The following is a 16,624-nucleotide window of genomic DNA, read 5'->3' on the forward strand; positions in this document are numbered from 1 at the left end:
TTAATCGATAGATAACCCTTGAAAAGAAAAATCTTATTAATTTAAACCAGTATTTAATTAGGCCAAAATTGATTATCCCTCTCATAATAGTCAACTGTTTACATATTCGGTATTACTATCTTAATTTTTTTTAAACGACATAGCTAATGATTATTGATTAGTAATGACATTTGTTATTGACATAAAAACGATAATGTTTGAGAAAAGCAAAGAACAAATGTGTTTTTAGTTTTCAACAAACACACACCAAATACAACGGTTCCAATCCGAAAATGAATAAAGCAACAGCAGTGTCTCCAACTTATAAAAACGTCTTATCATGTTCAAAGCTTTGAAAGTAAACCAGGCTTGGGTGCTACGACCTCTTTGACCTCACTGTCCTTGGTCTCCAGTTCGCATGCTGGATTCGGTGGAACATCCACGGCTGGTGAGCAGTTGAAAAATCCATGTGGCTGCCAAAACCCAAAACATTTTAACCAATGTTCGCCTTCCTTTTGAAAGTTCCAGATAAAGATTTTGACTTACCATCAGTGTGAAACCAATATGTTCAACTGGCATAACTGGCCAATCTTCAAGTCTAGGAACATGTATGATCCCAAATACATACCTGTGAAACCAAAAATTCCACATTAATATCAAACAATTTTTTTTGGTAACTAGTAGTAGTTTAATGTGAGAAGAAGGATGCATACCAAAGCACGACGTCAGATTCTTCCAAGGAACGGTTCTGTTTCACCCATGTAGCGAGACCTTCACCAGAACGTGGGTTTTGGTTTGGGAACTCTCCCCCTGGAAACTTCTCTTCAGGGTCATAACGGGTAACCCAAAGATTATGCTTCAGGAACGCTGCTCTTCTTAGAAACTTGGCCTCGGGTCGAGCTAATGGCAAACAGTTTGAGCCCGGAACAAGTTTGTATCCCGTTAATTGCCCCGTCCTGTTTACTGTCCTTGTGTTCCGTACCTGACAGCATATTACAACGAGTTAGAAACAAGAAAAACTCTTGTTCTTGTGTATATTGATGCTTTCGGATGAGAGGTAGACTATGAGTAGTGGACGAGATCGTGCAAGGTACAGATGGCTTACAATCCAATGCCGAGCACTAAAAGGGTCACAGTCACGCATCGCCTCTGCCTCAGATCTAAGTAACTTCTCTTCCGCATAAAACGCATTGTTGTGGATATTGTTCTCACCGGGCTCGTCAACTCTGGCGTTTACCTCAACTACCTACAGATAATATTGCACTCAGTTGACTAAGTCGTAAAATTCACTTGACGACAGGTTTTTTCAGGGACTATATGCTAACAATGCCATTCGTCGAACCCGACAAGAAAATGTCCGTATGTGTAAGTAAGCAGCAAAGTGAAGGTACCTGATTAAAAGCTTCACCAGGTTTACAGTCAACAGACATATCCATACGAGCGATAAAGAAATGTTGGTGGACCGGTGCGTACAACCCAGGGGCAATAGTAGTACCGTACTTTCGAGTTTCTCCTGGCTGCAGCGCTCCTAAACTGAGGATACCAGTAAGTTTTACTTCAGCTTCGATTTTCCCATCCTACAGTAAGACATTCCAGACATAAAATGAGATTGGTCTTCAAGTATTGAGAAAGATGAAACAACATACACATCATCAAACAAAGGAAACTAGGATGGACAGTTCTGCATTGTAAATCAATGTGAATAGTCACAAGCAGAGTGTTAAAGCTTAAACAATTCTGAGCTGCCGTTCTAGTCAAGATTTATTCTCATGCAGAGACATATCATTGCATTTTTATAGAAATTTAGATGCAAAGATGACTTACTTCTGCTTTACTCTAGAGTGATCAATCATGTTTTCCACTAACCTGGTAGAAGTGCCAGTAAAATCCGTACTCGTAGTTAGCAACGGTACATAAAAAGGAGACAGTTAGCCTCCTCGATCTTCGCACTTCAGCTAATCCTGTTCTCCAGTCCTGATGTTTCCACAAGATCCCATGGTCCTCTTCATGCAAGCATACACAGTTCTCAATCGTTTCAACTCCTCCAGTGAAATTTGTGAAATGGGCATCGAAGTACTTAATAGTTCCCAGACAGTCGCACCCCTATAAAACCAAATTGTTACACACAAACCGAGATCTGATTTGATAATGAGAACACATAAAACTGAATTCAAACCTTCTTGAGCGAATGTGCGTTTTTTCCAAGACCATCCTCCCCTGCATCAAAAGCATTTTTCCTGTAATGTGGCTCATTCGGATCACCATAAGGCACAACCATCTCCACAAAACTTAGCCTGTGTGCAACAGGCCTTCGACCTCTACTGCCATCAACATACGCTACCGAATGTATGACTAAACCTTCCCTGGGAGTGAACCCAATACGAAAGTTCCACTGTAAAGAAAATGTTGAGACAACTTAGAAGTAACCTTAAGCATAATCACCTGGTTTCAATTAGGCTAATACTGGAAAACTACCTTCTGCCACTCGACAAAGTAACCCCTTACGCGGAAGCTTGGACCTTCAGGTTGAATAATCTGGAGAGGCTTAACATCACTTCTATCAACACCTCCTCTACTCTCACCTGGTGTATAATTCCTCAATGGGTCAGGTGGGGGAAGTGGCACAAACTTACGGTCTTCAAACTCGATCACCACCATGTTTTGCATGTCTACAAGTACATAAATGCCCTCAACTGGACGAGCATAGCCATTTTCCATAGGGGAATCACTATCAGTTCGACAGTATATAAGAGGTTTCGCAAGCCTACGACTAGGAGCGTCAGCTTCACTATGATAACCCACACACCTGCAAAATAAGTTCAGAGGCAGGCTCAGGGGACAAAAACTACACCTTAGTTGACAACTATCAGTAAAGTTAACAGGAAGTAATTATCATACCAGGGATCAACCATGACTAGATCCATGTCATCAATACCTCTCCTCTTCATCGCCTCAATGAATGGAGGGAAGTCTTTGACAATGGCTTCACATTCAGCATATTCAGCCGCATCCTAAAAAATCACAAGACTTGAAAGTTGAAACTGAGAAACTCATGAACAAGAGTAGCATCTAAATTAACTTCGAGATTAGATTTCTGAAAAACATACCATTGGCGGCTGAACATCAGGTATAACTTCCGAGGAAACTACTCTTCCCCTGTGGTGCCCACCACGAGTGACAGCATGAACCTCAGACAACTCAACAATCCACACACTCGTCTCGTTAGACTTCTTGTTGTACACAACAAGTTTTGCTCGCCTCGGAGGAAGCCTCATAGGGATCACAGGTCCAGCTTTAGTTCTCGGAAGTAGTGATGGCTGGAACGGAGGGAAAAAGTAAGCATCTGCCAACGCTACAACATGCTTCTCTGGTTCCACAGACGCCACCTCAATAAACCGCATGCTATCCCTAACCTGCCAAAGAAAAACCAATGGTATCAACGACCATATCTTCTGCATCATGCTACATTTGATTCAAGAACTGTATTCAGATCATAATAAATCCTTTCTGATGAAAAAGAACAAAGTCTCCGCACCTCAGGGTTAGCACCAGCGGCGCGAACAGTAGCCACGGCGACTGATATTTCTGCAGCAGATAGAGGATCCAAGGGGTGCTTTGTTTCCGTCCTCGGCATGACAGGGATTCCTGCATTGGTACAAATAGTGATCACAGCATATATCAATTTCAAAGAGATCATGAGTAACCTAACCAACCATCATCAACAAACTCCAGTGAACAAGAATAACACAAGTCACTTAAACAAGTCTCGATCCAAGATCAGAACAATGATCCACGATCACCATCAGTAACCGTCAACAACAGTTACGGTGAACAAGAAGAACTTCAGTAATCAAACAAATCGCGATCTAAGATCAGAACAATGAACAATGGCCAACGATCATCATCAGTATCAATCCAACCGTCAAGAACAGTTACAGTGAACAAGAAGAACTCAGTCCTCAAAACAAATCGCGATCTAAGATCATAACAGTGAACAACGATCAACGATCAACTATCAGTATCAACCGCAAGCGAATGAATCCGAAGGCAGATCGTAAGATTCTAAATAGTTATTCACTCTACGAGAGTTTGATCTATATACCTTTGTTAGCAGGCTTCTTGGCCGTATCAGGAAGCGAATCGACGGGACGCATCAGGGATTCCAAAGCAGCCTTCGAAGCTCCCCGATCCTCACTCTCGGAGCTTCCGACGAGTTTCGGAGACGGAGCACAAACCGTCGTCGTTTTCGAAGCTGAGGCCATTGAATAGGGTTCACGAGTTCACCAAATCCACCAAAGTAAGTCTCAACGCAATCCAATGACATACAGCAAAACCTATCTCTATCCGTCGGCGTGATCTCCCTCCCTTCTCCACCGCTCGAGTTCAAGTTCCGAAGTTCGAAATGCTTCTCTTAGCCGGATCTGAGTTTCGGTTAGGTATCAGTTGCTGTGTGATCGTACCTTAACCTTTTCCCGTGGTGGTGGGAGGAAGAAACAAACTGATGATTCAATTTTTTTGATTACTTTTTTTTTATAGAGTTTTGATTTTGGATTGTGGCTAGAGTCCAAGCACGAGATGACAAAGCAATATTCGTGGGCTCCACTTTACTTTTTAACAAGTGAGTAGCAACATGTTATTATTGTGAAAAAGAAATCCAACTTTGGATATATCGACGTGGATGCACTATAGTTCATATGATTCCTAATATTTTTTTTTTGTTTGATAACTATATGATTCCAAATTTTTTTGACTGAAAATAATGTGATGCTTACTGTTAATATTATCATACGTGTTGACTAAATATTTTTACAATTTAATTTAATTGTGAAACTGAGAAGTAGCAAACAAAGAAGAAGAAAAATATAAGAAATGTAACTGTTGAAGAGAATATATTTTATATATTATTATTGTTAGGAGATATGATTCCTAATAGATTGAGGACAGTGTCTATCTTCTGTAAGTTATGAAGTGTATGGACACATAATATAATACAGCTGTACAAGTTTGTGATCGGTCAAATAATCAAAACATATACAAGGAAATGGAGAATTATGGGGGCGATATAAAGATTTTTTTCCCTCACGAGGCCATATATAAACATTTAAGTATGGAAAATGTGAAAATTTTATTTTATTTTTTAGTACAAGATTTGTCCCTATTGAAAAACCCACTAGAATTTAGAAAGTGCAATGTAGTAGAATTAAATGTGTAGTTAGCCAAAAAAAAAAGTTTGACGTGTTTCACTTGATTTTTTTTATAAGGTGATGATGATATTTAGTTAATGCTGTAAAAAAAATGGGAGACCTAAATACAGAGATACGATATATAAAAAATTACGTAAATTTAAATATATACTTGTAGTATTAATAACTTTTAATATATGAATAGATCGTGGAGTGGACCGCACACACACAATCCATGCAGACTCAGACCAGCAAAAACCCGCTGTATACGACAAGTCGAGTTTTGCGAGGCTCACAAATTTTCGAATATTCTATATATGAAAAGATCTTAATCCGTTCGTGACGACATAAATAGTCATATATACTCCCATTATCCTTTAAGCCTTAAGTAGACCCTTTTATTTATGCACGTTATCTTCAGTGTCATATAATTGTGTTGAGTGTGAAACACGTCATGTTTATGTACTTAATTAGTTAATTTGATGACTATGTTGTCTTGTCGTCTTTGGCTTTGTTTTTGTTTATTCTCTCTAACTTATCAATGGTCTTTTATTAAAAGCATAACTTTTATAACTCCAACAGAATCTGCACCTAACTTATATAGTAAGTTATTTTGCTTATCAAGCCTTTGGCTAACCGTCAATGAGACCATAGATGACTTCATCATTATCTCAGGGCAAAAACGGTATCTTATCCAGAATAACTTCTTACCAAATATTATATGGTTTTGTGCAGTTAGCTCCATCTATGCTAATGGGTACCACATAACCATCAACGGCGCTGCATTAGGAATAGTAAGACAAAAGAAGGTTTGTATTGTATGACATATTAAGAAAGGATGATTTTGAACCACACGAGTGGGCTGATCTAGTGAATTCAATAACTCAATTGCTGTCATATATCAAGCTTTAGAAACAAAACAACTTACGAAGTTACGAAGTGAAGAAAACTATATTTACATATTAATTCAAAAATATACTTAATGTTGTAAAAAAGGCTAATTCAAAAATATATTTAATGTTGTAAAAATGTGAAACCTAAACTTATATAAAATATATACTTGCAGTATTAATAATTTTTAATATATAAACAGATCGTGGAGTGGACCGCACACAATCCATGCAGACTCAAACCAGCTAAAAACACGCTGTCTACGACTAGTCGAGTTTGCGAGGCTCACAATATTTCGAATATTCTATATGAGAAGATCTGTTCATGACGACAAAAACAGTCATACTCCGATTATCCTTTAATCCTTGTGAGACTCTTTTATTTATGCACATTTGTTATATGTTATTGTCTTGTTGAGCGTGAAACACGTCATGTTTATGTTCTTATCAGTGGTCTTTGGGGTTTTGTTTTTTTTCTCTAACCTATCAATGGTCTTTATTAAAACAAAACATTTAAAACTCTAAAACAGAATCTCCACCTAACTTATATAGTAAGTTATTCTGCTTATCCATAGCCTTCGGCTAACAGTCAGACCATAGTTCTTTTGATGTAAAGACAACGGGATGAGATTCGCAATACAAAGGCATTGCATGGTCTCTAGTTGAATCTGTTCCTTCAGTAGTCCCTTACATTAACTTGTTGTTTACGTTTTGAGTGGCTAATCTAATGGATTCAAATATCTCCACGGTTGTTACAGATAAAACAACTAAACATTTTGCAATCAATCATTAGATTTGTAAACTAAAAAATAGTGCATGATATTTAGGTGAAGAATTACAATAAATAAAATTAAAAAGATTTCTCACATGAAAACACAATCTGATGCAGAAAGAAGAAAAAATAATCTAATAACATCAACCAAACAATGTGCATGCATGATGGGTAACGTAGAGTCACCCATTGACCTCTTTTTTCTTGGGTATAGAGGAAGATCAGAGAGGGCCTTCTTCGCCAGCAACCTTAACAAGCTGCACAGAAACCAGATACTTGAGTTACCAACTGTGACTTTTCAGTTGTGGCTGCAGCTGCTGAGATCACTCTGTGTCCAGTGATCAGAGGAAGTAATCTGGTGTTCTTCGAGTAACGTCTGGTTCTCCTCTCCTCGGTGCGGGTTCAAACTGCACTCACAGTTTTTTTTTTTTTTAACTCAAGTTAGTTTTTCTTTTCTTCTACAACTAATTTCGTTAGAGCAGAGAGGACATGGGTTTTGAGGCAACACCTGAATGAAGCTGTGGTTCATGCAGTCATCAACCTCAAGAATTGAAGCCATGTTCCCACAACGGTAACAATAGTTTGGTGCACTGAAGATAGTTACCACCTTTTGCTCCTGTCGACGGAATTAAAAAAAGTGAGCAAAGAATCTTAAGACTCGCAAGGAACAGAGAACGGATGAGTTGAGTTATTACATGAGCCCAGTTGTATCCATCCATAACAAGCTGATGGGCTCTTGCGATCAGCTTTAAGCTGTTTGAGTGGTTAAACTGTTCAGATATGTCCTATGGAAACAAAATGAAAAAAAAAGTTGAAAGTCATTTAGGCACCTTAATTTAAAAGGAGAGACAGAAAGAGGGATTGAGGACCGTTTTTTGAACTTAGTAGAGTTACCTGACCAAATGTATATCCAGCACCACGTGGAGAGATGCCCCAACCACAACGGTCATCAGGATCAGACCATAATAAGTCACACATGGGCCCTTCATGGGGCACTTCTTGAACTCGATCAAAGTTCCTTATGTTGTCAAGTGTCTCGATAGATGGAGACAATCCCCCATGGAGGCAGAATATTTCTGACTCAACCTGCAATACAATAACATAATGATTTGATTAATAATGTACTAACATGTCACACATGTAACCTTCCATATATATATAAGATCTTCCAGTTTTTGCATTATTCAAAATAGTGTCTTGCAATTGATGTGACACTAGGACAAATGACAATACAAAAGAAATGCTGCTTTAGTTCAAAAGAATATTTCTAGCACAAGAGAAAAGGACTGAGCATTGGATATTGAGAGACTTAATAAGCGTGTAAGCACCAAACATCATAAGAGGAAAAATGGTTTGAAACATGACATGGAACTAACCAAGGCTGTCAGTGGGAAATAATCGAAGAGGTCTGTAAAGATCTTCCAAACATTTGCGTTGCCATACCTGCAAGAAAAGCAACATTCTGTCAAACAAGGGGGCATAATCTACAACCCAAATAATCAAATGCAAACCTAGGTAGAGGTGCATATAAGCTTCAGTTACAAGCAAGTAAGTAATCATAAGCTTGAAGGATTAATAAGGATTAATACACAAAGCTAAGACAGGGAGGAAAAAGAAGACTCACTTTCGCAAACATTCATCATAAAATCCATAGACCTGAGTGATCTGCCAAACAGAAGAAAAAGAAGGAAATGCTGCGTCAGATAGAAAAAAACTGACCACCAAACTAGTTCGCACACAATGTATGTTACAGAGTAACAAGATCACAAAGAGTTACTTTACCTGACGACTTTCATGGTTTCCTCTAAGAATGGTGATTCGTTGAGGATATCGCATCTTCAAGGCGACTAACAGCTGGAAAGAAGATTAAAAAAAAAAGGAGAAAGAGTATGAAACACATACTTCATATTTCGGAACAAACAATACTGCTCTTAAGGTGGGTGTGAAAAAAGAAGTCCTCGTACCGTAACAGTTTCAACAGAATAATAACCACGATCAACATAATCTCCCATAAACAGGTAGTTGGTATCAGGGCACTGCAAAAAGAGAGGAAAAACGAATACTCGTAAGCTATGATGAACATAGACAAAACTAGCATCTCAGTAAAAGTTTTTATTATAAATGTCGTTACCATTCCCCCAATACGGAAAAGCTCAGCAAGATCATGGAACTGTCCATGAATATCACCGCAGATTGTCACAGGGCTTTTCACAGGCTGCATGTAAAAGAAAGAGCAAAAACGAATGAATTTTATGGCTAAGTAGCACAGTCTCCTACATTGAAAATATAAATCGCCAAGCCAAGAGAGGTGAGTGAGAGATGTAGTCAACCACAAAGAGATGCAAAGACAAAAGAACTAACCTGAACGTTGCTTTCATCCATTAAGATCTCCTTGGCTTTCTCGCATAATGATCTAACCTAAAAGAGAACAAAACAAAGGCTGCATATGAATATTCAACTCTTGAACTTCCAAAAGAGATACATGGTCACCAATAATAATCACTAATAAACACATGACTTGAAAATGTATACTTAGAGAAATCTTATCGGCAAATGCAGCAAACAGGAAAACCAATCACAGAAGTAAAAACCGTTGCAAGCATGATCAGTTTTTTTTTTTGGCTGATATGAGCTACTAAAAGGTTGTTTATTGAGTTGCAATTGCTCTTACACAAGTAAGAAGGCTTTCCCTTTCACGTTTCTGTTCGTTTTCCCCTAATTTCAAAGCCAGTGATGAAGCTAAATGATGCTAAAAACAATCTTACCCATCTACATAAAACCAAGAGCTTAGAAGTGGCTAACTACTAGAATCCAATGCAGCCAAAACCGATCATCAAACCATAGAAGCAAAGGTGAAAATGAACATCCGTCAGAACTTACACACTTACGTCAAGATGTAACATTTTTTACGGAAAGGTCTTTACTTTGATACAATTCGAAACTCTCCTAATCGAATCCGATAATAAGCTCAAACAGAGAAGAAAAAAAAAACAGATCCAATCATCGATAACAACAAAAAAAGTATAAAACTTTTGTCCAAGGGGCAAAAGGAAAAACCAATCATCTATAAGGGAGCAAGTGGCGGTTCACCTGTTGCTCGGAGAGGGGCTTGCACTGCATGAGCTGCGAGATCTGCTCATCTAGATCAATCGTTGCCTCCGTCGGTATCGAATTCGCGCCCATTCTACGTTTCCTTATTTCCTTCCTTCCCTCTTCGTCCGATCCACGAAACCCTAAATTTCTACGCTTTCCTTTCCTCCACTTTTGTTTCTCTCTCTCTCTTCTTCTTCGTCTCTCGCTTTGTGTGCGCAGTGAAAGAAGAAGATCGAGTTTGGGGATGGCGCGTGAGAAGAGCAGCGAGTGGTCTTTTGTAGAACTTCGAGCTGTTTTCTAGAGATTACCGTAATACCCCCCTTTATTAAAAAAAAATCGTTACCGGTAGGCTAATCATAAAACCTTCCCGCAATTTTAACGGTTTGATCAAACCGGTTTCAGCTCTATTTAACTGATTCGAGAACAAAGCTTTTGTAGTAGACTTCGAGTTGTTTTATCTGATATTTTACCATAATACTCCCTTTATTAAAATAGGTCGTTACCGGTAGGCTAATCATAAAACCGGGTGCAGCTTTTACGGTTTGATCAAACCGGTTTCAGCTCTATTTAACAACTGATTCGAGAAGAGGACAAGGCTTTTGTAGCAGGCTACGAGCTGTTATTTACCATAATACCCCCTTTATTAGAAAAAATCGTTAGTGGTAGGCTAATCATAAAACCGGTTATAGGCGTTTCCCGCAATTTTAACGGTTTGATCAAACCGGTTTCAGGCTCTATTTAACTGATTCGAGAACAGAGGCTTTGGCTCCTTCCTTGGACTATTCATCTTCTTTCACTAAAGGGTTTTGCGCTCTCTCTTTCTCTCTCCCGTGATGACGACGACGAGATCTGATTCCGACGAACGTCTTGCTAAGGACCCACAAACCTCGAGAAATGGGTTTTCGCAGGACTCGCTAAAGGTCGTTTCTTTGCCGCCACTAGAGAAGAAGAAGGACTCTGTTGGAGAGATGATGAGCTCAAAGAAGGAAGTAAAGCCTCCCCCTTTGGCTTCTGTTCTTGAGGAAGATGAAGAAACCATCCGTTCTGATTCTGCTGAAGAAGCTTCTCTCTCCAAAGAACCCGAGGCGATGGACGTTGATTGCCATGGAGTCTTCTCTGTTCCTGAAACTACCACCTCTCCGCTTCTTCAAGACGATGGGATCGGTGAGGAGCTGCAACGGTTCAAGGAGACGTCTGCTGCAAAGGTCTCTGAGGCTGGATCTGTTGAGGCTGATGCGTCCGTTGAGAAGAGAAGATTGTTGAGGAAGAACGATGTGGATACTAAAGAGCAGCAGCATCAGAAGATGGAGAGAGTGAGAGTGAAGGACAACGCTTTTGTTGGGAGATCCGTGAATATCGATCTTGTTGATGACACTGCGTTGCTCAATGTTGTTCCTTTCTGCACCAAGAAAGTTGTTAAAGATCATCATCCTAAGGATGCTCCAAGAAAGCATAAGAAACACAACGGTGGGAAGCAGCAGCAGCAGCAAGATAAGGGGAATGCATCAACCAGTGGGAATGAGTTGAGGATAGTGTACTCTATAAACCAGATGAAGTCGATGAGGTATGCACACCCTGCGAATCAGAAGAAGCTGTGGAGTGACGTGTACGCTAGGCTGCTGCCTGAGCTGGTGAATGAGTACGAAGGTCTAGTTGGATTGAAGAATCAGAAGACTGCTAAATCTAACATGAGGGAGAGTGTCATAGGTATATTCTCGGTAACCCTCTCTACTTACTTTTCTTTTTATCATCTTATCTGCTGCCATTGGTGTTTAGTGTCAGCGACTAACTCTTTCACCAGTGGTTGTTCCCAAGTATAAACCAGTTCAGTGTATTTAATCTTCTCTAGCCTTTTGGTTTCTTTTCTACAGGTCCTGTATCCGCTTTACCAAGACGAAACCGTGTGAATATCTTTGTACATTGAGCCGTGGCCTGAAGAAACCTGTCAAAGTCCTTTGGTCACCAGTTTTCACTTTTCTAAGACAATGTTTAGACTATAGACCGTATGAATAACTCAAGTCATTCTTTCTGTATATAGATTCTTTAGTCCAGATTGTAAAAGGGAATGGAATATCGTGAGGTTCTTTGGCTCAAAGTTCATACATTTTCAATAAAATTCAAAACTTTCAAAAGCTAATTCTTTCTCTGGCCTTAGTTCATTTTTTGTTACTTAAACCAAATCACAATGAAACTCAAAAGTAGACTTCTTTTCTTCCTCTTGAGAATATGTTGGCACCAAAGAAGGTATCAAGGCTGAGAAAGCGTATATGTTTGGTTGAGAAGAAGAGAGGGTTAGAGAGCAGTGACTGCAAATGGGTGGTGGCATTATGTGCATCAGTGGACACTCCTTTGGATGGTGATACTTGTGCTTGTCTCAGGGCTCTTGTGAGGAAGTGTGTGCGAGTGTTCGTGCGTTAGAGGTTGAAGATGAACAAGTTATCATCATGGCTAATATGCTCATCACCATCGCTGGCAGATACTTTGGCCACAATGGAGTAAAGAGTAGAAGTTAGTTGGCAAGTGATGGCGCCATTTACTTTGAATAATTATTTTTCATAAAACTTCATCTTATTAATCTCAAACTGATTGTACATAGTCATAAGGTAAAGTATTTGTAATTTTTATAACTATTTATTTTAAAAAAACATAATTAAGTATAAAATATTATTTTCAAGAACAAAAATATAAAATTATAGATAAAAATATAATATCCACAAATAATATTATGAATTTTTAAAAGATATTATGTATGAATCACTTATAACTCTGGCCATTATGTATATTAATTAAAGTACTCAATTTCTACATCTTTTTTTTTTGTTAAAGGGTTTACTCAATTTCTACATCATACTGCATTGATGTGTTACTGTCACTGTTTTTTTTATCTATTTTATAAATCACATTCTAAATATTATGGGGAATGCAGAAAAATGAGTATTGTTTTTTATTTATAAAATAGGCTATTGGTTCTTAATTTTTTTCTGTAGGTTTATTTTAAAATCAGTAAATAAAATTTGTTTTTGGAAGTTAACATGTTTTTAATTTTTGACTGTGCTTTTGTTTTATTTTAACACTAAAGCATCTTACTTTAAAAATAATTAAAACTAAAGCATCTTACTTTAAAAATAGTTAAATAGTTGTTCAAATCTCTTATATCCTTTCCCAATCAAGTTAACATATTTCCTTTTCTAATTTTTTGACTGTAGAGTTTTTTTTTAAAAAACTAAAGCATCTTACTTTAAAAATAAAAAAATAGATGTCCAAATATTTTATATCCCCTTTCCCAATCAACCCCATTATATCATATGTTGGTTTTGTCCACATGTTTTAATAAAAACTTTTCTCATTTCAATTCAACAAATGTTAGAAGTCTTTCAAAATTAAAGTCAATAGTAAGTAGCCGACATACAATCTAGTACGACACCGCAAAACCGACACGCAAACTAAAAAAAAAACAAGGATTAATAAAACGGCACGCAATCTCTAAAAAGGAAGCAACAGACAGAACATAAAACTAAACTAAAAAAAATATCTCTCCACCTCTCTTTTCTCCTCTCCTTATTGATTCTATCGCTCTGCTCTCTCTCAAAGACGTATCTCTCTATCGAGTCCGATCCAAAAGGTAAAAAATTTAGGGTTTTTCTCTACCCCTTGATTTGATTCGTTTCTTAGATTCTCTTGACCAGTTCCTGAGGTTAGAGTTTTTATAATTCGGTTGTGAAGATTGTTCTCTCTTCTCTCTCTGTGTTTGCGTGATTCCTTTGGCATTAGTGTTTGTTCATTATTCCCTTTTCGTACTTTTATCCTCGTTGGATTGTTCTTATTCTCACAAAGTCTCTTCCTTTATGGTTTCTCAGCTATTAATCCGTTGAACCCATCTCGTGATTTTGCAGATTTTTTGATAAAAGAAACAACCTTTGAAGATTTGAAACTACTTTGTTTGTGTTTGAAAATTATGAGTGCATCATGGGCTGATGTGGCTGACTCAGAGAACAACAACACTGCCTCCTCTGGGTCTACTAAACCTTCACGACCTGCTTACGTTCCTCCACATCTAAGGAACAAGCAACCATCTTCCTCCAGTTCCGACCCTGTTCCTGCTCCCTCACCAGCTAATGATCGTGCCGGTGGCTATAACGGTCCACCTTCTGCCTCTCGTTGGGCTCCTAGTGGTAGTGGTGGTGGTTACAGGGCTGATGCAGGCCGTCCAAGAGGAACTGCTGGTGGTGGTGGCTGGAACAACAGGAGTGGAGGGTGGGACAACCGTAGGGAGCGTGAAGTCAACCCCTTTGAGAACGCTGACGCCGACCCCGAGCCTGCGTTTACCGAGCAGGACGGTGCCACGGGGATCAACTTCGATGCGTATGAAGATATCCCGGTTGAGACTAGCGGTGATAACGTGCCTCCTGGTGTCAACACGTTCGCGGAGATTGATCTAGGGGAGGCTCTGAACCTGAACATCAAGAGGTGCAAGTACGTGAAGCCGACGCCCGTGCAGAGGCACGCGATTCCTATATTGCTTGCCGGGAGGGATCTGATGGCGTGTGCTCAGACGGGGTCTGGGAAGACGGCTGCGTTTTGTTTTCCGATAATTAGTGGGATTATGAAGGATCAGCATGTAGTGCAGAGGCCACGTGGCTCGAGGACGGTTTATCCTCTTGCGGTTATTCTCTCGCCGACGAGGGAGTTGGCTAGTCAGGTTTGGTGTTCTCTTCCCAGTGGCTAGATTCTAGTTAGTCTCTTCTCATATCTCTTTATGTGTATGTTTTGGCAGATACATGATGAGGCTAAGAAGTTCGCTTACCAAACTGGTGTGAAGGTTGTTGTTGCTTATGGAGGAACACCTATTAACCTGCAGGTAAATAGGTTTTTGTTTTTTTCTTAGTTTCTGCTTATGTTATGAGCACTCTCTTAGACTTATTGTATTGGTTTTGGAGTTGGCATGTTTTGGACTTGAAAAGGATTAATTAATATATTATTATTATATGCAGAAGTTTTGGGAGATTTTACATTACTGTATGTTTTAGTCTGTTTTAGTTGATATGGTGTCTTTTATTTTGTGCAGCTACGGGAACTAGAGAGGGGAGTCGATATACTAGTGGCAACTCCTGGTCGACTAAATGATTTGCTGGAAAGAGCTAGAGTCTCTATGCAGATGATTAGGTTTTTAGCTCTTGATGAGGCCGATAGGATGCTGGACATGGGTTTTGAGCCACAGATCAGAAAGATTGTCGAGGAAATGGACATGCCTCCGCGTGGTGTTAGACAGACGCTGTTGTTCAGTGCTACTTTTCCAAGAGAGATTCAGGTTTGGTTTACTTGTCTCACCTTCTTGTTGGTTAAAATATCATTGTGTGGGAACCTTTTCACTTTCTGATGACTGTTTCTTTGCTCCTAAATACATATTTAAGTTTATATACTTCTTCCTTGCAAATTATCTGTGATGGAGAGCTTTAGATTGATTAGATTTGATACTTCTGTTTCTTGTGTGCATATTCATTTGCAAATCTGAGAAAAATTAGCATATTTGTTTCTTGTGCAGAGACTCGCAGCCGACTTCCTAGCAAACTATATATTTTTGGCTGTGGGTAGAGTAGGTTCAAGTACCGACTTAATTGTCCAAAGGGTTGAGTTTGTACTTGATTCTGACAAGAGAAGTCATCTCATGGACCTGCTTCATGCTCAGAGAGAGAATGGCACCCATGGCAAGGTAAAAATGTCACTCCTCTTTTGTTATGCTCGTCGTGTATGGCATGCGTTATCACTCTTCTGATGATTTGTATTCTCTTCCATAACTACAGCAAGCCCTGACCTTAGTGTTTGTTGAGACAAAGAGAGGAGCCGACTCTCTGGAAAATTGGCTGTGCATCAATGGGTTTCCAGCAACCTCCATTCACGGTGACAGATCACAGCAGGTTTGTTAAATTGATCTGAAAGCTAATTTGTTATCTATTGGTTAGATTTACTGAGTTAATTGTGTTGTTGTTTATGGATTGTAGGAAAGAGAAGTGGCACTGAAGTCCTTCAAGAGCGGGAGAACACCGATTCTGGTGGCAACAGACGTAGCAGCGCGTGGTCTCGACATTCCCCACGTGGCTCACGTTGTGAACTTCGATCTACCAAACGACATCGATGACTACGTCCACCGTATTGGACGAACAGGACGTGCTGGCAAATCAGGACTAGCGACCGCCTTCTTCAACGACGGCAACACATCGATGGCAAGATCCCTCTCTGAGCTGATGCAAGAAGCTAACCAGGAAGTCCCCGCGTGGCTCTCACGGTATGCTTCGCGTTCCTCCTTTGGTGGTGGTAAGAACAAGCGGTCTGGTGGTCGGTTTGGTGGCCGTGACTTTAGAAGGGAAGGAGGCTATGGCGGTGGATACAGTAGAGGAGGAGGAGGCGGTGGTGGTGGTGGTAGCAATTACTATGGTGGTGGAGGAGGAGGCTATGGCGGTGGATACGGAGCTCCAAGTGGTGGATATGGCGGTGAAACTCCAAGTGCTTGGGACTAAAGCGCTTAATGTTTTTTTTTTTGTTTTGAGTTTGGTTTATATAACTTTTGACTATTTATTTTGTCTTTCTACATTCCCAAAGAGAGAGTATGTATTGCCCCTTTACACCCTATGAGATGGATGAATATATAACTAAGGTTGCTGTTTAGGTGTTTTTGATCTTTCTAGTCTTATCTTAGGGAGTCTCCAAAG

The 16,624-nt window shown here is 39.4% G+C and overlaps 3 protein-coding genes and 1 pseudogene across 3 annotated transcripts; 2 read left to right on the forward strand and 2 right to left on the reverse strand.

Moving 5' to 3' along the window:
- Positions 1-140: 140 nt before the first annotated feature.
- LOC108855658 (amine oxidase [copper-containing] zeta, peroxisomal) lies at positions 141-4,492 on the reverse strand. Its single transcript, XM_018629527.2, has 12 exons — positions 4,082-4,492; positions 3,515-3,624; positions 3,087-3,392; positions 2,878-2,990; positions 2,455-2,785; positions 2,156-2,371; positions 1,846-2,082; positions 1,371-1,556; positions 1,085-1,225; positions 693-961; positions 526-607; positions 141-452 (listed from the first exon to the last, which is right to left on the reverse strand). Exons 1-12 carry the CDS (start codon positions 4,239-4,241, stop codon positions 324-326), a joined length of 2,280 nt encoding a protein of 759 aa, XP_018485029.1. The 5' UTR covers positions 4,242-4,492; the 3' UTR covers positions 141-323.
- A 2,334-nt stretch (positions 4,493-6,826) lies between these two features.
- On the reverse strand, positions 6,827-10,175 carry LOC108853834 (serine/threonine-protein phosphatase PP2A-3 catalytic subunit-like). Its single transcript, XM_018627279.2, has 11 exons — positions 9,915-10,175; positions 9,186-9,242; positions 8,956-9,039; positions 8,789-8,860; positions 8,607-8,678; positions 8,449-8,489; positions 8,201-8,267; positions 7,719-7,910; positions 7,520-7,609; positions 7,333-7,440; positions 6,827-7,231 (listed from the first exon to the last, which is right to left on the reverse strand). The coding sequence occupies exons 1-11, from the start codon at positions 10,005-10,007 to the stop codon at positions 7,166-7,168; spliced, it is 942 nt and encodes a 313-aa protein (XP_018482781.1). The 5' UTR covers positions 10,008-10,175; the 3' UTR covers positions 6,827-7,165.
- A 415-nt stretch (positions 10,176-10,590) lies between these two features.
- Positions 10,591-12,430, forward strand: LOC108838533 (uncharacterized; annotated as a pseudogene).
- A 968-nt stretch (positions 12,431-13,398) lies between these two features.
- On the forward strand, positions 13,399-16,580 carry LOC108854541 (DEAD-box ATP-dependent RNA helicase 37). Its single transcript, XM_018628134.2, has 7 exons — positions 13,399-13,539; positions 13,811-14,616; positions 14,692-14,775; positions 14,983-15,225; positions 15,460-15,627; positions 15,719-15,832; positions 15,917-16,580. Exons 2-7 carry the CDS (start codon positions 13,873-13,875, stop codon positions 16,430-16,432), a joined length of 1,869 nt encoding a protein of 622 aa, XP_018483636.1. The 5' UTR covers positions 13,399-13,539; positions 13,811-13,872; the 3' UTR covers positions 16,433-16,580.
- The last annotated feature ends 44 nt before the right edge of the window (positions 16,581-16,624 follow it).

This window comes from Raphanus sativus, chromosome 4 (genome assembly GCF_000801105.2).
Source record: "Raphanus sativus cultivar WK10039 chromosome 4, ASM80110v3, whole genome shotgun sequence".
Taxonomy (NCBI): domain Eukaryota; kingdom Viridiplantae; phylum Streptophyta; class Magnoliopsida; order Brassicales; family Brassicaceae; genus Raphanus; species Raphanus sativus.